Source organism: Echiichthys vipera (genome assembly GCF_963691815.1).
Source record: "Echiichthys vipera genome assembly, chromosome: 21".
Lineage (NCBI taxonomy): Eukaryota > Metazoa > Chordata > Actinopteri > Perciformes > Trachinidae > Echiichthys > Echiichthys vipera.
Window position 1 is genome coordinate 2,389,150 of NC_139846.1, and position 25,930 is coordinate 2,415,079.

General features: G+C 42.2%; 1 protein-coding gene across 1 annotated transcript in view; it reads left to right on the forward strand.

Moving 5' to 3' along the window:
* Positions 1-16,156: 16,156 nt before the first annotated feature.
* The window catches only part of steap2 (STEAP family member 2, metalloreductase), a gene marked incomplete at both ends in the record, with an annotated part of 65,936 nt that continues 56,162 nt past the window's right edge, over positions 16,157-25,930 (forward strand). Inside the window, one exon of the mRNA XM_083935711.1 lies at positions 16,157-16,547. Within this exon, the coding sequence (XP_083791837.1) occupies positions 16,157-16,547 (391 nt within the window). The remainder of the gene's footprint in view (positions 16,548-25,930) is intronic.

Below are 25,930 nucleotides of genomic sequence, written 5' to 3' on the forward strand. Positions count from 1 at the left end.
GCCAACACTTCCACCGCCTCCAATGTGCGAGTTAAATATCTTTGAACATTATTTGTGCAGTTTTTAATTATATAATATCGATTTTTGTTTTTGACTTTAAAAAAATGAATTCATGTGGTCTCGATATTCAGCTTTGTGGACTATTCTTATAGCTCTTTTTTGAAGTATTGTTAGTGATTGCAGTGCAGATTTATGTTTCCCCAGACTTCTGCACAGTAAATGAAATTTGGCAAAACCACGGAACAGTATACAATATGTAGTGACCTGTGATCCAGAATATGCTTAGCTTTGCCCAATATCGAAATGCTTCTTGACAGTTTAGATTGTACATGTTTGATGTGAGATTTCCAATTCTTCTTGTCATCTATTATAACACCAAGAAATTCAATTTCATGCACTCTTTCAATGTCCATTCCTGCTATCTTTATATTTACTTGAGAATGTATTTTAAAACTGCAGAAGACTATGAATTTAGTCTTGGACAAATGTATTGACAATCTATTTTTGTCAAACCAGCCTTTTATCTTATCACCTCTATTAGTCTCTGCAGATGAGCCCGAGAACAAAAAATACTTGTATCATCTGCAAATAATACCAATTTGAGCACCTTTGCACCTCTTTAAGCTTTTTTATCTTATTTACTGTCTTTTCATTAGTGTTTTTTTCCTGTAAGTCGTCCTGCTAACCTTAGCCAACTACGTTTGTGAACTTTATTACATGTTTTTTGTCCGTTTGTCTTATTCTTGGGACTATTTTTGCCGACTGCGACTCCGTCGGGACGCAACAATGCGGCGGGTCCATTGTTTACACCGGTGAACAGCTATTGTCGCTAACACCATGTCCCACCAGGGAAAACAAGACACTGGATCTGCTGTATGCCAATGTTAAAGAGGCTTACAGCTCCACTGCCCTTTCTCCTCTTGGAAGATCGGACCACAACCTCATCCACCTGCAGTCCCTGTATAAGCCCCAAGTCCAGCGGCTTCCTGTGACCAACAGGAGTGTGAGGAGATGGTCACAGGAGACCGATGAAGCTTTACAGGGATGCTTCGAATTTACAGACTGGGATTTACTCTGTGATTCACACGGAGAGGACCTTGCCGATCTCACAGACTGCATAATGGGGTACATCAATTTCTATGTGGACAGCATTGTTCCTACAGTGACTGTACACTGTTTCCCCAATAACAAGCCGTGGGTCACCAGAGACATCAAGGTCCTGCTCAATGAGAAGAAGAGGGCCTTCAGAGATGGGGACAGAGAGCAGATGAGGCAGGGCCAGAGGGAGCCTAAGAAAAGGATTTAACAGGGCAAAGACACCTACAATAGGGAGCTGGAGCACCAACTCCAGCAGAACAATGTGAAGGACTTGTGGAGCGGAGTGAGGAGCATCACTGGCTACAAACAATCTGGTAGCCAGACACTAGGAGGTGGTACTGAACGTGCCAACGAGCTGAATCTGTTCTTCAACAGATTTGATGGAAGGGCTCTTGACCACCCCTCCCCCAGCTCCTCCACAACCATCCACCTCCAAACCTCCAGCCCTGCTGACACCCCCCCTCCTCCCAGTTCCTTCCTGACTTTGCCCTACCTGTCCCCTCCCCCCCACCATCGCCTCTCTCCACCCCCATCAACGCACATAGCAGACAGACCTTCACTGCAGAGCAAGTGAGGAATGAGCTGTGCAGACTCCGCCCAGGCAAGGCAGCAAGGGTCCTCAAAGCATGTGCGACCCAGCTGAGTGGAGTCTTGCAGTACATCTTCAACCTCAGCCTGAGTCTAGAGAAGGTCCCTGTCCTGCCTGGTACCAGTACCGAAGAAGGTGCGTCCTAGCACCTCTGAAGACTACAGACCGGGGGTGCTGATGTCGCACCTGATGAAGTCCCTGGAGAGGCTGGTCCTGTCACTTCTTCAGCCCCTGGTCAGCTCATCACTGGACCCTCTACAGTTTGCCTACCAGCCGAGACTAGGTGTGGAGGACGCTATCATCTTCCTGCTACACCGGGCCTGCGCCCACCTGGACAGACCAGGAACCACTGTGAGAATCTTGTTCATGAACTTCTCCAGTGCGTTCAATACCATCCGGCCTGCTCTGCTGGGGAGTAAGCTGACGGCGAGGTGGACCCTCCCCTGGTTTCTTGGATTACTGATTACTTGACGAGTCGACCACAGTATGTCAGACTACAGGACGGAGTGTCTAACACTGGTCAGTAACACTGGGGCTCCACAGGGAACTGTTCTTTCCCCCTTTCTGTTCACCCTGTATACCTCAGACTTTCAGCTCCTCTCTGAGTCCTGCCACCTGCAGAAGTTTGCTGACGATTCGGCAATTGTTGGCTGTGTCAGTGAGGGGAAGGAGGAGGAGTACAATGCCCCTGTACCCCTGGACTCCTTCTAAACCCCACCAAGACTAAGGAGCTAGTGGTGGATTTCCGCAGGAGTAAATCTGCCCTCACACCCATCTCCATCAACGGTGTGACTGTTGATGTTGTCCAGGATTACAAATACCTTGGAGTATACCTGGATAACAAACTGGACTGGTCCAAGAACACTGAGGCTGTTTACAAGAAGGGCAAGAGTCGTCTCTACTTCCTGAGGAAGCTCCGGTCATTCAATGTATGTAACATCATGCTGAGGATGTTCTACCAGTCGGTGGTATCCAGGGCCTTCTTCTTTGCTGTTGTGTGCTGGGGCAGCAGACTAAGGGCAGCAGACGCCAAGAGGATCAGTAAGATCATCGAGAAGGCTGATTCCGTCCTGGGGGTCCAACTGGACTCTTTGGTGGTGGTGTCTGAGAGGAGGATGCTGTCTAAACTGCACAGCATCCTGTACAACAACACTCACCCTCTCCACCAGCTGCTGACCTCGAGCAGAAGCACCTTCAGTCACAGACTCATTCTCCCCCGGTGTAACACTAAACGCCGGAGGGAGTCTTTTCTTCCGGTGGTCATCAAACTCTATAATTCATCTCCCCCCGGTCAGGTAAGGAACAGTGGAGACACTGTGTCCTGAGAAAAATGTCAGTTTGTCACTTTTTATCACTTTATATCATCACTACATCACTTCATTTAGTTGTACTGTAACTTATTTCTGTAAGAAATGCTTCTACACTTTTAACACTGTTATCAGGTATCGCTCCTTCAATTATTTTATTTTATTTTATTTCAATATGCTGCTAAACTGCACGGTGCGTATTGTTGTATGTTGTATATACCTACGTTTAACCACAATGTCTGTTGCACTCTGTCACATTAGTTATTGTTTAATTTATTTTATGTTAGCTTTCTTTTGATTTGATTTATGTTAGCTTATTGTTACTCTGATCCTTTCCCATCTTTGTATTGAAACTGTTGCATAATAATTTCCCTTGGGATAAATAACGCTTCTTGAATCTTGAATCTTGAAACTTTACAAATGTCATTAATGTACAGGATAAACAATTGTGGACCCAGTACTGACCCCTGTGGTACACCACATGTAATATCCAAACATGAAGAGGAATATTCACACAACTGCACAAATTGTTTCGTGTTACTAAGATAACTTCTTTACCAATTTAAAACTAACCCCCTGATGCCGTACTGTTCCAGTTTATTGTGAAGTATTTCATGGTTGATTGTGTCAAATGCTTTTTTTAGGTCAATAAATATTCCAACTGTGTACTGTTTTTGATCTATAGAGTTTGTAATTTTCTCAATTTATTCCATTAATGCAAGTGCTGTTAAACGGTTTTACCTGAATCTGTACTGTCTGTAAGTAATTGATGTGTGTCTATGAATTTGGCTAACCTGTAATTGAATAGTTTTTCTAGAATTTTTGAGAATTGTGGCAGTACAGAAACAGGTCTATAATTTGTGAAGTTGTGTTTATAAGGGAATGACTTTAGCTGTTTTCATTTTGTTATGAGATTTACCTTTTTGAAATGATAAATAACAGATGTAAGCAAGTGGTTCTGAAATTCCCTGTATGTCCTTTTGAACAACAGTCATATTAATTCTGTCACAATCTGTAGATCTTTTGGTGTTTATCAATAATTTCTTTCTCTTCCACAGCTGTGAGAAACATGGAGGTAGGATTTTGATCAATTAACAGGTCATTCCCTTCTGCAGAAGGCACAGAATCAGTGAAGTTCAGACCAAACATTTACAAAAAAACTTGTTGAAGCTGTTTACCACCTCATTTATGTTGTAATTCTCCTCTCCATTATAGATAACATACTTAGGATAACTCAATTGCTTTAGACAGTTTTTGATGACCTTGTTTAGTATCCCCCACATTCCTTTCAGATTATTTTTGTTCTTTTACAATACTTTATGGAAGTATTCTTTCTAGCTTTCTCTCAATATTTTAGTTAATTTATTTTTATATATTTTGTATTTATTTTATGCATCTTTTGTCCTCTGTATTATGAAGACCTTGTAAGGTGTATTTTTCTTTTTACAGGCATTTTGTAAACCTTTTGAGATTTTTTTGTTCAGAAAAGTTTCCCATCTCAGGATCAACTCAGAGGTCAGGCTCAGAGTTTGTTGGGCCTGCGTTCTTCCCAAGCTATTATAACATTAGCTACTAACGTCTGCTGTTAGGATCGGTATTCAGTAGACTGCCGGGGCTGGTGGTGGCTGCAGGGTGCAACACAGCTGTTTAATTCTGAATGCCAACAAATGTGGATTGAATCACAATATTTGGTCGAGAAAAAAATGTGTTGTGCATGTTGGAAATGATTGCATCCGTTCCGCGCATAACTTCCGCGCCCACGGCCCGCTTGAAAGAGGTGGGCTTTAGCGGAGCCGTTTGCACATGTACGAGCACGAGCGTGCGCACGTGTACGAGCACGAGCCCTACGGCAGTAGCGTTATGTCCGCCTGTTCGGACATGTAAATAGAAGGACGGACCATGCGCGGACATTTAACAACAACAACAACGGCGGTGAAAGGTTCACGTTGGTGTGATGCGGAGGTGGAGTGTTTACTGCAGATTTGGTCGGATGAAAAATAAAAAAACAGTGGGACAAGACGCACAAAAACTCCAAGGTCTATGGAAAGATCTGTAAACAAAGCGACGCATCGCGATGACGTCAATCAATGCGTGTGACGTGTTACGGCGTGATGACGTATAGACAGCAAGAAGCATTTGCTCGAGGCCCAGGCAGTGTGAGTACAAACGGGCCTGGGGCGCGGGGGGAGAGGGAGGGGGGGCAAGTACCCTAAAGCGCGGGGCGAACAGTGTGATAGCGCCCTTAGGTGCTGGTCCTCATCCCAGCCGTTTCACACTCGGCTGCAAACCGATCCAGTGAGTGCTGAAGGTCACTGACCGACGATGCCATCAGGACCACATCATCTGCAAAAACCAAAGACCCACTGAACTGCAACCCCTCTCCACCACGACTACGCCTCGATATCCTATAGTCAGTCTTTTTTAAGTAAAGATGAACTTATGCTTGTCATATCAATATTAAACACATATATTGGCAATTAATGAACTAAATCACCATCACCTACGTAGTTTAGTAAATACTGCCTCAATTAAATGACTTCTAAGTCTACAAACAGAGAATAAGGCAACTTTGGTGGTTTGAATGTTATCAATGATCTGCTGCTACAGTGTCTTAGTTGAGCTAGCAGCAGAGTTCAAACCAGAACAAATCCACATTTAATTGCTAACAATTGGCATGCTAGCGATTAGCACACAGCTAGCATGATTAGCCATCTTTTGTAAGCTTTTCCAACAACATAAGACAATCTGCGTCTATGTGATATAAAACAGCAAGTATCAGGGTAACAACTCCGACTGGTTTTAAAAGAACAGTATTTTACAACATAGCAATAGCATCCTTACCGGAGGTATCTCGAGGAGCTTACAGATCCATGCTGGCAACATCTTACAGGAAGAAAAGAAAGGTGAGTGCCTTTTTTAGAAAATCCCCAAGGGTGTACCCGGCACCCTCCGGCGGATTAGAGGATTGCACTCAAGTAACCCTGTGTGGGTCACACTGGTCTTCCAGGCTTTACACCGACACACCCGCTGCAGGGGACTGTTGAATTGTTTTTAATCATTGTTTCTTGATTGATTTATACTTAATAAAATGTTTCCCCTCATATTTTGTCAGCTCATTAAGGTGTTATATCACAGGCTGAAAAAACTTCCAAACCTGTGTCAGATTCAAATTATTGTTTGTTTTAGTAGGGAAATTGGAATGTGATAAAGTGTTTTAGTCATGACTGAAAGAACGAGGTCGTGGATACAAGCGGCGGGAAATGGGTTTTCTCAGGAGGGTGGCTGGAGTCTCCCTTAGAGATAGGGAGAGAAGTTCAGCCATCCGTGAGCAACTCGGAGTAGAACCGCTGCTCTACGGCAGTAGCTCAGTCCATAGGTGACTTGGCTGGGAACCGTAGGGTTGCTGGTTCAAGTCCCTGTCTGGACCATGTATGGAGTGTGGACTGGTGGCTGGAGAGGTGCCAGTTCACCTCCCTAGGGAGGTGTTCCAGGCACGTCCAGCTGGGAGTAGGCCTCGGGGAAGACCCAGGACTAGGTGGAGAGATAACATCTCCACACTGGCCTGAGAACGCCTCAGGATCCACCAGTTAGAGCTGGTTAATGTGGCGCGGGAAAGGGAAGTTTGGGGTTGCCTGCTAACCCTAACCCACGGCCTGGGGGGACTTTCTCACCATTGACTGTAAGTTCACGGAAATGACTGGCAGTTATCAGGAGCTAACTGAAACTTCCAGTTGTCTGGGAGTTCCACAGAAATTTATCCTGACGATATCTGCCATAAATACCACTTTTAATGCAGTGTAAGTAAGGGCAGTCAAATATTATATAGTGGTATATACTTTGGTGTACCAAAAATATACACAGTTGATAACTCACTTTTTTTGTACCTAAAAGACAAAGTCTACACTATTAGACCTGCAACAGTCGCTGAATTGATAGCAGCCGTTGAACAGGAACACCAAGGGAATTGTTTGGTTATGTGTGTGATTCCATTGTTTGGCGTTGTCAGCAGTCAGTTTGGCGTCAGGCGTGGCAAAACAATAAAATTATGTTTTTAAATTCTATTACATTTTGAAAAATAAATTAATTTTACTTTACCTACTTACCACTTATTTAAAGTGTATGTGTGGGTATTTATACGTATATGTATATTATTATTATTATTACTATTATTATTTATTAACTTTACGTTTTTGTAGCCTATATGGGCGAATCTTACGTTACTGCTGCTCAGGGTATTTATGTACAGTGTTAAATATGCTACGTTTACTTCCCTGTATGTCATTGTTTAGATGTTTTAATAGTGTTGGTTACAAAACAGTATATTGTTATGCAAAAGCTACAGACGCGTGGTTTTCAGATGAAAGCTGCTATTTCCCATCTTCCCACGGGATGTGAACGCAGCATGTGTTCAGACAGACGCGGAGGAAGAACAGCATCAGGATCAGGATAGGCAGCTAGCAGCGCGGCTGTCCCAGCATCAGCAGCAGCATCCCGGTGAAGGTCGGTAACATACCACCACACTCACACAGTGGATGTAGTTTCACAGTGGATTCGGTATGTGTGTGTGTGTGTGCGTGCGTATTGCCGTATGGTGCCGCTCCATGGCAGAACAGAAGTGGCCGTGCTGCAGCGCTACAGGTGCACACAGGCTGCGTGTACACACACGGCCGTGACCTTCACAGGATCACCGTGTCTGCAGACACAAGGTTATTAGAAGACGCAGCTTCTGTCTGGGGACGGACGTCCTCTGATCGACTGCTTCAGCACATGATAGATAGGATAGAGAGGACAGCCTGCCTGGACAATTACATAGCCGCCTGTTTTAAGCGTCGCAACATGGTAACACCAAATTAGTTTTTATTAGTGTCATATAGCTGGTCTATAAAGCATTAGTAAACGATTCATTAACCCTATATATAGCTTTTAGATACAGCTGGAAAACAGGGGGTCTGGGGTCCTTCGCCAGAACCATGTTTGCGAATTGAATCCCATTGCCTGCATTTCTATATTTAGGGACTACGGTGACTTAAAATCCAGAGGTTGAATATGTAGAACCTATATTTAAAAAAAAAATATATATATTTTTTTTTTGAGGGGTACAGAATGAAAGTCTTGCTTTTCCATAAAAAACATTTATTTAGTCTGAATGAATATTGTAAATGTTTGACGGGTTTGACAATGACTTTCTATCCCGTTGTGTTTCCATGGTAGCAGCCAATAGCGTTGCGCCTTGCTGGTTGCCAGGGTTGTCTGTTGTTGGGGGCAGCTACTGTAGGCTGGCACTGGGTGAAATGGAGTTTGCCAATCCTGCAGCTGCTTTGGAGCCTCAGTGAAGGGGGCGTTATTTGTCCCAGCAGCTGAGTGAGCGGAGATGGGCACAAACCAGAGTCAATATAGGCCGAGCATTCACTCCATGGACTGAGAGAAAGGAGAGAAACGGCATTAAAACGCACGCCCAAATGGCTACGATTCTCCTTGATCGCTAACACCTCTTTCATCTTTACTTAGCTGGAACGGCTAACGCTAACAACTAACGGCTAACGGTAACAGTCAAACTCTAATCCTTGTTTTTATGGTGTGATTTGCTGGAGGGGATGGGTTCAAAGAGTCTCAAACAGACTCTGGTCTCCTGTAGGCTGTCTCCAGACCTGCAACAGATTTGCTGTAATTATTTTTTGTTGTTGCGATTACGGTCTAGAGACACTAGATGGCGGTGTTCTACCCATTCTCCATATACAACCTTCGAGTTGATCATAATGAGAAATTCTGCCAGAAAGAATAGTACTAAAATATATATAAGAAAAAGCTGTCTTACTTTGTTTAATATAGGAGCCGCTTGCTCCAAACTTTAGAGAATCATTTTATAAAGTAAAAAATGTGGACGTAGACTTTCCATCTAGGTCTATTCTCTCAACTGGATCCAATCGTACTCGACGGGAGTCGTCATCTTGTCAGACTCCTCATTTCCTCTGACCAATAAAGGGCACTGTTGTGACGTTGGGGGAAGGGACATACGTCTATCTAGCTGGCCTCCGAGGAGAAGTGAGGGCCAGTGGCTAGCTGTCGCTCAAGAGGCCACGCCCCTAATTATTCAAAAATGTTAACCTCCAATAAAATAAAAACTATCCTAGTACAATTAAATCCCAACACACAACCTCTCCGACTTAACACGCTCCTTTAGAGCTACAGAATCATTGATCATGTGTATATATATATATATATATATATATATATATATATATATATATATATATATATATATATCACATATATATGTGTATATGTGTGTATATACAGTATATATGTATTGATATATGTATGTATATACAGTTTATATATGTGTTTATGTATATATATGTATATGTATGTATATGTGTATATATTCAAAAGTGTATCATACATTTTTATAGGCACTGTATATAGCCTACTTTTTAGTGCTTGTAAGGTTAGCATTTAAAAATGCCAGTCGACTCACTTTGTCAGTGGTGAGTTTGCTCCTTCACTCTTTTGGAATTCAATTCAATTCAGTTTTATTTATAGTGCCAAATCATAGCAAAAGTTATCTCAGGGCACTTTAGCGAGTAGGTATAGACCACTCTGTGACCTATTTATGATTTACATAGACCCAATATTCCCCCATTGAGTCTGCCTCCCATTCTACTTTTGGAGACTCTAGGCACAACAAGTAGTCCTGCATTCTCAGAGCGCAGCGATCTAGTTGGGTAATACAGTACTGTGAGCTTTTTAAGATACGACTCTTAACAGACTTATTGGAGCAGCCTGATTATAAGGAGTTGCAATAATCCAGCCTAGAAGTAACAAATACATGGACTAGTAGTTCTGCATCTTTCTGAGACACGATGTTCCTAATTTTTGCAATTTTACGCAGGTGAAAATATTTAGTCCATGTCGTTAGTTTTGATCAGGATGTGTCCTTTGATTCTCACATAAAACTAACACCAAGATTCCTTACTGCGGTGCTGGAGGACAACACAACATCTTCCAGAGTAACAATGTCTTTAGCTGTTGAGTTTCGGAGGCCTTTGGGGCCAAGTACAATAACTTCAGTTTTATCTGAGTTTAACATCAGAAAATTGCAGGTCATCCAGCTTTTTATTTCCTTAATGCACATTTGAAGTTTATCTAACTGATCGTTTTTTCTGGTTTGATTGATAAATATAATTGTGTATCATAAGCATAACAATGACAATTTATGGAGTGCTTCCTTATAATATTTCCTAAGGGAAGCATATATGAGACGAATAGAATGGGTCCAAGGACAGAACCCTGTGGAACTCTGTGACTGACTTTAGTGTGCATGGAGAATTTGTCATTAACATGTACAAACTGAGATCTATCTGCTAAATACGACTTAAACCAGCTTAATGTGGTTCCTTTAATGCCATTTAGGGCGTACTCACACTGTCCTTCTGGCCGGGGCCAAAACCGCTTTTTCAGCTAAAGCCTAGTACCTTTAAGCAGTGTGAGTGCACCCGCTCCGCACATAACTGCGGCCAGCGGGCCGCCCACGGCCCGCTTGAAAGAGGTGGGCTTTAGCGGAGCCGTTTGCGCATGTACGAGCACGAGCGTGCGCACGTGTACGAGCACGAGCACGAGCCCTACGGCAGTAGCGTTATGTCCGCCTGTTCGGACATGTAAATAGAAGGACGGACCATGCACGGACATTTAACAACAACAACAATGGCGGTGAAAGGTTCACGTTGATGTGATGCGGAGGTGGAGTGTTTACTGCAGATTTGGTCGGATGAAAATATTCAAAAACAGTCGACAAGACGCACAAAAACTCCTAGGTCTATGGAAAGATTTGTAAACAAAGCCACACACACGCGATCAATGCGTGATGGCGTATGGACAGCAAGAAGCATTGGCCGGCCCTGGCAGTGTGAGTACAAACGGGGCTGGGGCTCGGGGGGGAGAGGGAGGGGGGACAAGTACCCTAAAGCCCGGGTCCCGGCCAGAAGGACAGTGTGAGTACTTCCTTAGATGCTCTAGTCTCTGTAGCAGGATGCGATGGTCAGTAGTGTCGAAGGCCGCCCTAAGATCTAGTAAAACAAGTACAGAAACAAGTCCTTTGTCTGAAGCTATTAGAAGGTTGTTAGTGATTTTAACCAGTGCTGTCTCAGTGCTATGATTAATTCTAAATCCTTACTGGAAGTCCTCAAATAACTCATTATTATGTAAATAGTCACACAGCTGATTTCCGACTAATTTCTCGAGGATCTTAGAGAGAAAAGGAAGGTTAGATATAGGTCTATAGTTGGCTAGAACCTCAGGATCAAGACTGGGCTTTTTAAGAAGAGGTTTAATTACAGCTACTTTAAAAGACTGTGGTACATAACCTGCTGATAAAGACATATTAATCATGTCTAGTACAGGAGTGCTAACTAAAGGTAACACTTCTTTAAGTAACCTAGTTGGAATAGAGTCTAGGAGACAAGTAGTAGGTTTTGATGCAGAGATAGTAGAGGTTAATTTGTTATGGTCAACTGTAGCAAAGCAGTCCAAGAATATATAAGGTCGTACAGTTGGTTCTAAGGTTCCTGGGTTAGAAGAAAAATTGGTGCTAATCAAGTTGATTTTGTCTCTATTAGTTATAATTTTGTCATTAAAGAAGGTCATGCAGTCGTTACTACTGAGGGTTATACATGGAATACATGGCTCAATCGAGCTGTGGCTCTCTGCCAGCCTGGCTACAGTGCTAAAAAGAGAAATTTAGGAATGTTCATTAGTGCAGGAATCTTAAATATTTGGATAAAGCATTAAATTAAATGCTGCTGGAATTGCTTCCTTAAATTTAGTTAAAGCACTATCAGATAAATATTTAGTGTAGTAACTTTTCCCCAGAGGTGAGTAGTAGTTATTAAATAATGGTCTCATAAAATAGGATTCTGTGGAAAGACTAAGTCTTTAATTTATTCACACCATAAGCCAAAACAAGGCTTGCTCGAGGGCACAATTAAAACAGTGAGTAGGTTTATGTACACTCTGACTAAAACCAATCGAATCTACTAGAGAGATAAAAGCAATACTTAGGCTATTATCAGCGTCCACGTGAATATTAAAATCTCCTACAATGATTACTAATCAGATTTAAGGACTAAATTTGACAGAAACTCTGAGAATACAGTTTGAAATTCAGAGTATAAACCAGGAGCACGGTACACTATAACAAGTATAATGGGCTGCACAGTTTTCCAGGTTGAATGTGAAAGACTAAGAACAAGACTTTCAAATGAATTATAATTAAGTTTAGGTTTAGGGTTGATTAACAGGACTGAGTCATAAATAGCCGCAAGGCCTCCTGCTCAACCACTGCCTCGAGGAGTATTTATATTACTGGGAGGAGTGGATTCATTTAGGCTAACATATCCTTCATGACACAGCGAGGTTTCAGTCGGGACAGAGTAAATCAATATGATTATCTGATATCAGATCATGTACTAATACAGCTTTAGATGACAAAGATCTGATGTTTAAAAGTCCACATTTTAATTTCTGATTTTGTTGCATTATCGCAGATTTATTGTTAATTTGTATCAAGTTTTTCTGTTCATTTTTGATTTAGTTAATTTAGATGACCGTGAGGCACACAGCTTTTGTATAGGATACTGAGCTGGAAAGTGCCCCACAGGGAGCATGGAGAGGTATGTAAGACTGCAACTGCGAGGTGTATTAAACTGTGACTTTGCATCCTGATCCCAATGGACAGTCTGGTCAATTTTGACGGATAAAAGTCTTGACCCCTTCTGGTTAGGGTGCAAAATGCACTGTTTTAGAAAAAAATCTCTGTGAGGGCACTGACGTGGCAACAATGCAGAGCCTGGTCTTTATCACTGTGCATAAGTTCTTGTACACAAGTGACCGTACCTTACACCACTCCAAGAGATCGGCTGTGAAGGGAATCAGTTGTTCAGCCAGAAACCCCTTGACCTCAAGCAACGACTCAGCATGGGGGTTCTGTAGATTTGGCCTTAAACGTGTTATCTGCTCCTCAAAGTCAGCCCAAACCAAGAAACAGGCCCAGTTTGAGTGCTTGCAGGAGGGGCTGGGGTAGCTTCAGCCTCTTTGACTTTAGCTGATGATGGAGTTGCTGTCTGTGTGGTTGCCCTCTCCACTCTAACCTGAGCCTCACCTGCATACAAGGTATGCTTTTTGAACCTTGGGTCCAAAAATGTGGCATCAGCCAGTACAGGGACCATTTTAAGGAGTGCAAGTCTTTTGTCTATTTCAGCTGTGTTCCTGTTGATCGGATCCAAAACTGTTGCACTGTTTGGGTAGGTTCGCTGTCTATGGGCAATGAATCGTTGTAGCCCTCATGCAATAAAAATTGCTTTTGTGCCTGTCACAAAGTTGAGCAAAGATTGATCAGCAATAATCAGTGAGTTTTGTTTATTGTAATGCAGCTTTCTACAAAATATATTACTTAAAAGTCCTTCCAACAATGACTGACTTTTTTCTCAAGACATTCACTCAGTCTGTGTTGCAAAAATTACTGTATAGGCCTAAAATCATATGTATACCTCTCTGAGCTCATCTCAGTAGTGATCTCCTCAAAAGGTTGAAGTACTTCACAGGCCTCTTTCACAGTTGGCCACTCCTGAAGTGTCAGTGTTGGCATCTGTGGATTTACTGTGGCAAACGTTGAGCCCAAGGGCTCTTTAATCTGTAACATTCTCTGGAGCATATAAAATGTTGAATTCCATCACGTTGCCACATCATGTTTAGGCCGTAGCTGTATGTCATGCAGCTTTGCTGATGCTGTTATACTTTTCCTCATGTATTCTGTGATTGCCTTGACTTTTTGAATATAGATTGTAGGTCGGGCCAACCTAATAAGTGCCTGACCACCAGATTCCATTGTGCAATGCAATCAATATGGTTCCACGGTCAAATATTACTATACATCAGTTACATAAGTGGTGGGCTGGTAACTTGAGGAAGTTTAATTAAATTAAAAAGTTAGGTTAGATTGTTGAATCTCCTGGGAAGAGATGAAAGAGCATCATTGTAAATTGGAGATAAGTGGTGGTGTCTCAGACCTCCTCCTCTGTTTAGCGATGGTTTCTCTACTTTTGCATAGATTGCTTCTTTTACTCCTCTTTCAAACCATCTGTCCTCTCTGTCCAGAATTTGGACATTGTTGTCATCAAAGGAGTGGATTTCGGGCCTGAGGAGTTAGCTCTCCTGTGTTGGGCCATGCGTTTATGCAGTGGTTGTTTTGTTTCTCCAATGTAGAGATCTATGCATTCCTTGTTGCATTGGATAGCATAAACCAGATTGCTTTTGTGGGTGTGTGTTGTTCTGTCCTTGGGATGTACTAGTCCCAGTCTGAGTGTATTACTGGGTTTGAAATATACAGGGGTGCGGTGTTCGTTGAAGATCTTCCTCGTTGTGGTTATCACGCTCCCCGTCGTTAAGTATACTAATCGTGTTTGTTTTCTGTTTCTCCGTAGTTTCCTGTGTTCCTGTTTTCCGTCCGTCTCCCCGATCTTCCGTCGTCTCCTCATTCCTGTTTTTTCCCTCGACCGTCTTGTCATTTGTATTACCTGTTTATTCTGTAGTGTTTTGCGTTTGTCTGTTTAGTATCATTAAACCTTTGTTTGTACTTTTACTTTGTGTCCGTGTCTGCATTGGGTCCACCATTTTTGTATGTTATTTCTGTACCGTTCATGACAGAAGATCCTCCTGATTTTCTCTGATACCCCAGCCACATACAGAATGACTATGTTTTTTCTCTTGTTTTCTTTTTCTTTTTCAACCACTTGGGTTTTCTTTCTGGAAGCAGCTGCCGTCTCCACAAAGATCCAGCTGGGGTAACCACAAGTTGTGAGGGCGCCTCTCAGGTGCTTGCGTTCTTCCCCTTGGGCCTGTGAGCTGGTGGGTATGTTATCAGCTCTTTGTTGCAGGGTCCTGATAACTCCAAGCTTGTGTTCCAGGGAGTGATGGGAGTCAAACAGTAGATATTGATCCGTGTGAGTGGGTTTTCTGTATACCCCAATGTGGAGGCTTCTGTCATTCTCCATATGGACGTCACAGTCTAGGAAAGGCAAACTGTTGTCCTTGACTTCTTCTCTGGTGAACTTGATGTTTCTGTCCACTGAGTGTATGTATTCGGTAAAAGTTTGCACCTCTTTGGATTTGATTTTAACCCATGTGTCGTCCACATATGTGAAGGGCTCAGTGTTAGTCCTTTGAAGGAGTTCAAACCCTTGTCCTCTACCTCCTCCATTTATAGATTTGCCACAATAGGGGATACTGGTGAACCCATGGCACAGCCGTGTTTTTGTCTATAGAAAGTGCCATTAAACTGGAAATATGTGGTGTTCAGGCACAAAGCCAGAAGTTGGCAAATGTGGTCTTGTTTGAGATTTGTTGAGATTTGGACCTGTCAATCACAAGTAAGCCATGCCCCAAGGCATCCCCTGCTTCATCGTCTATTGGACTTAAACTAAGACTGAATTTGAAAAAATGAACACTGTTGGTTATTGTAAAAAGCATCAAATTAATGATAGAGACAATAAAAACCTCTGCAACTGACTTATTGTTGTGACAGATCAAGAGAGAAGTAGGTAATTTTCCCCATTGACTTGAATGCAAGCGGATGTCTTCTGCAACCAACGTATGGCTCGCTAGAATGGCCGGCACTTCTTCGTTGGTTTCCTTTTTCCGACCCAGTTGCTCCATCCATTCATTTAACAGTCTGTGATGTATCATCCATCTTTTTGACTGACAGTTGAGATAGGCGAGTGGGCGTGGTCTCAACAGCTCTAATGGCTCCAGAGGACATGCCCCAAGCATTTCAGTAAAGAGAGCAGTGCTTAGTTTTTATGATTTGGAAACCTTATTTTTTCATACTTGGTGATATTTTATTCTTTCAAATTAGAGTGGTTAATGACACATTTTTCTGTAATGTGATGAACTCAGATCCCACTTTTGTGATTGCTTTACACAGAATTTAATATGTGAAAGAGTCATTCTACCTGGAATGATATAGGGGAAGCTAAGAATAAATGCCCAAGAAAACCATTAATTTAATAGTGAGTTAACTTTGCTGCTCTTTTTCTGTCCTTTTACCCCCCTTAGACCTACTGAAATCCTCCTAAGCAGAAGACCAGTCAAAAAGAAGTTATAGGGAGGAAGGATGGACTCCATCTCTATGATGGGCGGCAGCAGGAGTCCTATGTTCCTCACAGCCCCATCCTCCTTCCACCTCCAACATGCGCAGACATATTTCCTGCCTAACGGCACAAAGAGCGGAGCTGGAGATGCAGAGACTGCCTGTCTGCCTGTCCAGCCCACAGTGGCTATCCTGGGCTCAGGTGACTTCTCCAAGTGCCTGACCATACGCCTGCTGCGCTGTGGCTTCCATGTGGTGGTGGGAAGTCGCCATCCAAAACTGGCAGCCCAGTCATTTCCTCATGTGGTGGATGTGACACACCATGAAGACGCCGTGGGGAAGGCCAGCATTGTGATCCTGGCAATCCACCGTGAACACTACTCTGTCCTGTGGGACCTCAAGCATCTGTTGGAAGGTAGATCAATATACACATAAACACTGAGAACACCAGCTTTTTTTCGATCAATGTTTTTATTGTTTACCAATAAGAGGACACAAAACACATTGACACATACCACACAGGTTGCGCAATGAAATGCAGGCAAACCTTGCTGCATACACATACATACAAAATAACCCAGAACAAAACACACACACAAAAAAAACAACAACAAACAAACGGGTCAATTAACAGTATTAATAAAAATAGACACGCACACAAAAACATATAACCACATAAAATAATAATAATAAATAAATTACAATACAGATAGATTGAATCTATTGTTGCTTGAGAAAGTCCATTAACGGTGTCCACACCTCTTCAAATTCTTGTACTTTACCCCTGATTACATAGGTTAGCTTTTTCTAGTGTAACATACACTAATGGAATCTCTCTAATCCAAGATTGTGTGGAGGATACTTCAGTCTCTCTCCAAGACAAAGCAACCCTCCTCCTGGCCTGCAGGAGGTCAAAGTTGAGAGTCTTACACTTAGAGTTAACAGAAAAGCTATCTGGGTATATCCCTAAAATACAAAGTTTTGCTGAGCAGGGTACCTGAATACCTGTTATTTTGCTTAGAGTTTGAACAACCATTTTCCAAAAAGCTACCAGTTTAGGACATTCCCATACACAATGAATCAAAGTGCCTTTGATTAACATGAATCAAAGTGCCTTTGATTCATTGGGCCTCATTTATCAATCTTGCGTGAAAACGGGCGCAGATCTGAGCGCAGACTTGGTCGTAGGAAAGGACCTACGTGTGATTTATGATCATTCGTATCTGACCAATCTCAGCGTACAAATGAGCGGGCCTTGATAAATGCGGCAGCTGAATTCGATCGTCATTAACATGTTACGCCCTTAAATGGCCTCGCCCACTGAGGTCAAACATGGAGAGAAGAAACACTGGTAAGAAAAGAAACTTTTCCGACACAGAGATCGCCATCCTGACATCCGAGATGGAGCAAAATAAAGATGTGTTTTTTGGCAGTCTTAAGAGTGGAATAAAAGGGGCCCATAAAAACACTGTATGGAAAAGAATAACGGAGGCAGTCAACCCGAAGCAGCGCTCCACTGTGACCCGAGTGCGCCTGTGCGCACTGTTGGGCAGGTGTTGTGCCGTACTCAGCACCCCTGCCGTGAAATGCACCCCCTCGCATTATAGGTGATATTCTGGATCAGAACGCTGTTGTTTTGACCTATAGGAGTAGCTTATATACAGGTAACCACATTATAAGCACACACTTTTGAACCTATGAATTGCAAGAAAAGCTGGGATTATATTTAGGAAACGCTAAGTCAAATTCAATTCAATTCAATTTTATTTATAGTGTCGAATCATAACAAAAGTTATCTCAGGACACTTTACAGAGTAGAGTAGTACAGAGCAAATACATTCAACTTGCTCAAAAGATCCATTTAATTCATTTTGTATTTCCACAGAACATACAAAAAGGTGTTATTTTGTGTTCGCTATTATCCAAGTTTTTGACTTTAAACTCTTTAAAATAGTTTAAAGACTGTAAGTAACCAATGTTCTGGCCGTTGTGGGTTACCTGTATATAAACTACTCCTATAGGTGGAAACAACAGCCTTCTGATCCAGAATATCACCTATAATGCGAGGGGGTGCATGTCACGGCAGGGGTGCTGAATACGGCACAACACCGGCGCTCTTGCTCTGTAGCGGGGTTTGCCAGCAGGGTTATTAGGTATACCGTTAGAGGATAACCTTTGTCATCTAGAAGAACCATACCAAGATGTTAATCATCTGATACCTCATCTCATCTCATCTTCATCCGCTTACCCGGGGTCAGGTCGCGGGGGCAGCAGCTTTAGCAGGGGGCCCCAAACTTCCCTTTCCCGGGCCACATCAACCAGCTCTAACTGGGGGATCCCGAAGCGTTCCCAGGCCAGTGTGGAGATATAATCTCTTCACCTAGTCCTGGGTCTTCCCCGAGGCCTCCTCCCAGCTGGACGTGCCTGGAACACCTCCCTAGGGAGGCGCCCAGGGGGCATCCTTACTAGATGCCCGAACCACCTCAACTGGCTCCTTTCAACGCTAAGGAGCAGTGGCTCTACTCCGAGTTCCTCACGGATGGCCAAACTTCTCACCCTATCTCTAAGGGAGACTCCAGCCACCCTCCTGAGAAAACCCATTTCGGCCGCTTGTACCCGCGACCTCGTTCTTTCGGTCATGACCCAGCTTTCATGACCATAGGTGAGGGTAGGAACGAAGATTGACCGGTAGATCGAGAGCTTTGCCTTCCGGCTCAGCTCTCTTTTCGTCACAACGGTGCGGTAGAGCGACTGCTACCTTGTTTGATTTAATTCAGTTTATCGAGGGTAGCCACTTACCGAGGAGATGACTTTGGCTCTGCAGTGCGTCTTGCTGCAGCCGCGCGCCAGCACATTCATTCATTAATTCAATGTCGGGGTCGCGGGGGGCTGGAGCCGAGCTGTTTTGATATTTAAAAGAATCGTTTGTTCCCCCTGGCCACCGGACCGCCACGTTTAAAAGCGACAGCTTGGCATCACAAATCACGTGTACATTTATTGAGTGGTAGTTTTTGCGATTGATGAATGGTGGTGCCTTCAGACGCAAATGAGTACAATCAATTGCTCCAACAATTTTTATTTATTTTTTATTCGTTTTAAGAATCCGTTTTGATCTGTTCTTAATATGTGACTGCTTATGCTTAATGACAGCTGAGGTTTGTTCATTATTTTCAGCCAGATTTCACTGTGCTGCACCACAAATACACAGGCTCAAATGTGCGTACACGATCTCAGACCAGACGTGAGATTTGATCGTAGCTCCCGCTCACGTCCAAATTGATAAATGCCGACGTTTGCCAGGAAAGTGTCAGGGGACCATTTATTGAGTTTCTCAGGGGTTATGTATCATACATAATGTATGTCCTCATTAACCACTTCTGTTGTAGCAGTTTCATGCGAGTATTAATGGTTTTTATTTGAGCTTTTATGCAAGCTGTCGCCCATTCAGCTTCTTCAATATCTTTCTTATTATCTAAACGTCATGTCCTCCTTCTGTTATGACTAGATTCCTTATCATGTGAGACAAGTACTGTGTACAGTATAGAGATTTGGCGTTTCCCATTCATGTGTTTTTACACAATGTCCTGTAGGCAGGACAACGGTGGTTCATGTGTATCTTGATGACACTTTGATGAGATGAAATGCTTCAATTGAAAGTATTTAAAAAAGTTTTTTTGGAGTTGAATATTTCAAACAAAGGTTGATCACCAATATGTGTATGAGCTTTGAACCATATATCAATAGAGTTTTTAAGGAAGGGATTTGTTGTTTTTTTCATTAAGTTTTAAGATCTGCTGAATATAAATATAGGTCTAGTGGCAGCCTAGATATTGATGCTTGTTCAATATGACCCCACGCTGGAGGAAAACGTGTGACAAAATAAAATATAACACTGTGCAGCTGAGCGGCCCAGTAGTACCACTGTAAACTGGGCATCTGTAATCCACCCCTATCATATGGTATATACAATAATCTGAGTCTCAATCCAGGTTTTCAGTTTTTCCAGATAAATCTACAAAATGCGTTATTAATTTCTTTAAAAAAAGATTTTGGTAGTGGCTTTGGAAGTGGTTGAAACAAATATAAGAATTTCTGCAAGATAGTCATCTTGATTATGTTGATCCGGCCAACCATCGATATTGGCATTGTTGTCCATATTTCCAGTAATTCTTGTACCTCTCTCATCAACGGGTCATAGTTTGCTTAAACAACAGTATTAATTTGGGGGGTAATCTTAATTCCGAGATAGGTAAAGCCCTCGCTCGCACAAAAAAAAGGGTGTTGTTATAACTTTTTTGTTCTTTTATCTTTGTTCAGGAAAAGAATAGAAGATTTCGCAATATTAATACTGTATCCAGAAAACTGACCAAATCTATTAATTAGATGTAAAACTGTCTGAACACTGTTTAATAAGTTTGACAAAAAAATAATCACATCGTCTGCATATCCTATGTTCATGATTTTCGATTGTTATTCCTGACAGATTGGCTTCGGCTCTAATAGACATGGCTAAAGGCTCAATTACCAAGATGAACAATAGTGGGGAGAGGTCAGCCCTGACGAGTTGACCTCTCCAGCGTAAACAGGCTTGATAAGTTGTTATTGGTCACTACCGCACATATCTTGGTAACAAATTGAACAAATAATGCCATTCAATTCTATCAAATGCTTGTCTAGCATCCAGAGATAACAGTGCTGTATCCCTGGTAATTATTTTTAGAGTGGATTATGTTGAGGACCCTTCTTATGTTATGAAATCCCTTTCAGTACAAACCCATTCTGATCCCTATGTACCAAAAAGGAGATATGCGGATCTAGCCTTTTAGCAAGAACGTTACACAATATTTTTGTGTCTACTCCCATAAGACTAATAGGCCTGTATGAGGAGCAGTCAGTCGGTATTTTCCCATGTTTCAAAATAAGGATTATTGTAGCGAGTCTTAAAGTTGATGGTAATATACCATTACTAAATGACTCGTTAAACAAAAAGTGGGGTCAACAACTGCTTCTGGAAGGTTTTATAAAAGGCCATCAGGCCCTGGAGCTTTGCCTGAGTTGATACTTTTTATGGCCTGCAATAACTCTTCCATCATCATGCTCTCGAGGACCTGGACCTCCTCTGTGAGCACTTTGAACTGGAGCAGATTAAGAAAAATATAAAGGAGCATTCTGACCGGTACAGTGATTGATAAAATGTCTTAAATGTATTATTAATATCTTGAGGATTGTTAGATATCTCCCCTGATTGAGTAGCTATGCCATTAATGGCTCTTTCAGATTGTATTCTTTTAATTCTCCAAGTTAACAATTTGGTTCAGCCACAGTAAACATTTTGCTGCTTCCGTTCTTAAGATTAGTAACTGTTTTTGTTTTTCAGGGTCATCTTTATTATTTATATCTATTTCCAAGGATTTTATTTGTTTCTCCCACTTCATTCATTTCTGCTTTTTGTTTCCTGTTTTTTGTACTGGTGAAATTAATAATTTGCCCTCTAATATACACCTTGAAGGATTACCATCTAATGCATGCGTTAGTTTGGGTAGTGTTAATCTGAAGGTACACGTCAATCTTATCTTCAAAATATTTAACAAATTCTGGAATTTTAAGCCACCTCACTTGCAAACGGCAATTAGGGAGGGACTGTTGGAGTTTCTCCATTTGTACAGACATAGAAATGGGGGAGTGATCACTAATGAATATACAGTCATAACAACAATCCTTAATTTTGGATACCAGTTCTTGCGATGCTAAAAAATAATCAATGCGAGACCTGGACTTTTGTATTCCTGAATGACATGAGTATTCCAATTTATCAGGGTTAAGTTTTCATGATATATTGTAAAATTGTTTTTCTAGATTGATTTTTATGGTGATCACTTTTTGTAGAGCGGTCTACCAACGGGTTGAAAGTGCAATTGAAATCCCTGCCAATAATGTTTAAGCCATACAATAAGGACAAGGTTAAGAAGAAATCTTCAAAAAATTTTGGGTTATTCTCAATAGGACCTTATATGCTGACCAAATTCAATGCGAGAGACAGTATCGTACCCTGGGCGATTACAAACCTACCCTGGGGGTCGCGGATTGTATTAATAAGTTGAAATGGAATTGTTTTGTGGAGAAGAATTTGCATCCCCCTAGCATAATTGTTATATGTGGCATGTATAACTTGACCAGGCCACCTACGTTGTACTTGTTTAACTTCAGTAACTGTGATATGAATTTCCTGAAGAAACAATTATTTTAGAATGTAGGTTTTTAAGTCTGTTCATTACCTGTTTCAGTTTAGTTAGCTTATTAAGTCCCCTGACACTCCAGCCTGTCAATCTTAAACCAGACAGTTTTGGACCTTCCATGTTGCTTCAAGTGCAGTGAGATACATGACCAAATTGAGTGTAACACAAAATAAAGGAATAGAATAAATTAAGTTTATATCTGGCAAGATGGCGGCGCGTTCAGACACAGCGTCTGAGTGCTCTCCCTTTCGGTGTTTGTTTATTTACTAGTGTGTCCATTTATACTATTCTTGTTAAAATCCTGTTCGGCAAACACCATCTATAGCCGGAAGGATCTCTTAGGAATAGGTTTACACAGCGAGCGGTCTGTTACAACTGACTTTATTCGCTCGCACAAAATACCCGTGGATATAGCTAGGCACCCCGGCTCAACCTGGATTACCATCCCAGACGGGATCGGATGCAGAGCTGGCCTGTTGCTAAGGCTAAGGAAGCTCCCACACAAACTGCCGCTTCCGAGTATCTTCCTCACAAATGCAAGATCACTGGTGAACAAAATGGACGAACTAAGATAACAGGTTGCAAATAACAACATTGTGAAGGATTGCTGCATGCTGCTCATCACAGAGTCTTGGCTTAATCCTTCCATTCTGGATACAGCTATTGAGCTAGCAGGTCGCACAACATTCCGGCATGACAAGACAAGAGACTCCTGTAAGAGCCACGGAGGTTGGCTTTGCATTTATGTTAACAACTGCCGGTGCACTGACACTAGGACAATTAACAGCCACTGCTCGCCACATCTGGAGTATGTAACTGTCAAGTGCAGGCCCTTTTATCTGCCTCGTGAGTTGTGATGCCAACAGCTGTGTACATTCCTCCGGATGCTAATGCTAACGTGGCACTCTGACATTTATATGACACTATCAGCAGCCAACAGAATTCGTTTCCTGAGGCTATTCACATCATTGCTGGGGACCTTAATCATGTGGATTCAAAGACTGCACTCCCAAACTCCATCAGCATGTTACATGTGCTACCAGGGGAGACACTCCACTAGAGAAGGTGTAATCCAACATTAAACAAGGTTTCAAGGCTAAACCACTTCCTCAACTCGGTCAGTCAGACCACATGACCCTCCATTTAATACCAGCATACACCCCTCGCAGGAAAAGTGTTAAAACATGGCCTGAAGGTGCTTCTGAACAGCTTCAGGACTTTTTTGAGTCAACAGACTGGGACATCTTTAAACACCAAGATCTGGAGCAGTACACAACATCTGTCTTGGACTATATAAAATACTGCACAGACAATGTAACTGTAGAAAAGTGCATCCGGTTCTACCCAAACAGGAAGCCGTGGATGACAAAAGAAGTGCAGTGCCTGCTCAGGGAGAGAAACATCGCTTTCAGGGCTGGTGATCAGATCCAACCTGAAGAGAGGCATCAGGGAGGCCAAGGCTGACTACAAGAGGAAGATTGAGGACTGCTTTGAGAGCAACAACTCCAGGCAGGTGTGGCAGGGGGTTCAGCACATCACCAACAATAGACCGAACAACACCTCTGCTGATGCCAGTAACATCTCACTGGCAGAGGAGCTGAACCACTTTTTCACCCGCTTTGAGGCAACCTCACAGGACACAACCACACCACATCTTTCAGCCCACAGCAGTCACCTTCTCACAGTGGAGGAGCACGAGGTGCGACACACGCTGAGGGTGGTGAAGCAGAGGAAAGCATCAGGACCAGCATCTCGGCATAGGGGCTCCAGGACTGTGCAGACCAGCTGGCTGGGGTTTTTACCACAATTTTTAACCAGTTACTGTCCCAGGGCACCGTTCCTCACAACCACAACCACCATCAAGAAAGCACAACAGAGACTGTACTTGCTGAGAGTTCTCAGGAATAACAATCTAACTGAGAAACTTTTGGTGTCTTTCTATCGTTGCTCCATAGAAAGCATACTGACTTACTGTATGTGTGTGTGGTTTGCCAGCTGCACAGTGGCTGACCGGAAAGCCCTCCAAAGGATTGTTAACACAGCCCAAAAGATCATTGGTTGCTCACTCCCCACCCTGGAAGAACTGTACAGCTCTCACTGTCTTAGTAGGGCTAAAAACATTCTAAGGCATTCGTTCCACCCAGGTCACCAACACTTTGAGTTATTGCAGACGTTTCAGGTCTCTGAATGATAGGACTAACAGACTTAAGAACAGTTTTTATCCAAAAGCTATAGCGGTGCTGAACAGCGTGCACTGACCTTCTGGTATCCGAAAGCATTTTTAAAGTTTGTATTCTGTGATTATCATTAGGCTGCAACCCCACCTTGATCATTATGGAGTAAGACAGCTGTCAAAAAGATGTGTCCATGATTAAAAGAATCATCCGTGATTCTAACCATTCGTATTCGTAAATAAAAAAGTTGTCCCCCCAATTCAGAATACACAATTCTGAGAAATTGTTCGGGTTAGGATTGTTTTTATGTGAGTATGAATCTAAAAGCTGTGAGTACAACTCTAATTACTATAGATATTATTATAGTTACTGGAAGTGTGTCTGTCTCTGTCTTTGTCTCTCTCTGTCCATCTGTCCGTCTTTTCTCTCTTTCTTTCTCCTTTTCTTCCTCCCCAACCGGTGCAGACAGATGGCCGTCCTCCACAGAGCTGGGTCTGTCTGACGTTCCTGCCTGTAATAGGGAAGGTTTTCATTGCCACCGTACTCTACGGGGAATTGTTGGGTCTATGTTTATCATAAATAAGTCATAGAGTGTGGTCTTTACCTAGTTTGTAAAGTGTCCTGAGATAACCTTTGTTATGATTTTACACTATAAATAAAATTGAATTTAATTAATTTCTAAGACTACGAAATCTGCCCTATGAACACGAATTCAGTTTGTGGGTACGAGTAGAAAAAGTGTTGAAATGACGTCACATGCAGGTCACAGGGGAAAGTAATCGAACCCCGAATGATGCACCAAAGCCGAGGATGGCAGTGCACCCACTGACACCGCCGGTAACTCAGGGGACACATCATCACAGCTAAAGTCAATAACATATCCAACATTTATTTATTTTTATGTAGTTATTTATTTCATAAAATTGTACTGTTTTAAATAATAGTTATCAGAACCCTGCAACACAGAGCTGAAAACGTACCCACCAGCTCACAGGCCCGAGGGGAAGAACACAAGCACCTGAGAGGCATGAACTGATGAAGCCTCTTGGATGAGAGGTGAAACGTTTTCCTAGACAAATAACCAAGTCCAGTTGCTTTTGACTGAAATTGCTTTGGGGATATTATTATTCAAGGTCTGAAAAGACTTAATGTTTTTGTTGTTTAGACTAGTTTAGTCATTAACCAATAAAAGCTCTAAATGTCAATATTTTTTTTCTTTCAAATTTGGGAGAAATGTTGTCGGTAGTTGATAGAATAAAACAAAAAAAATGTACCGGTATTTAATTTTACTCAAACAGATACAGATAGTAAAACCAGAGAAACTGATCATTTTGGGAGTGGTCTCTTATTTTTTTCCGGAACTGTATATGCCAATCATTAGCATGCAA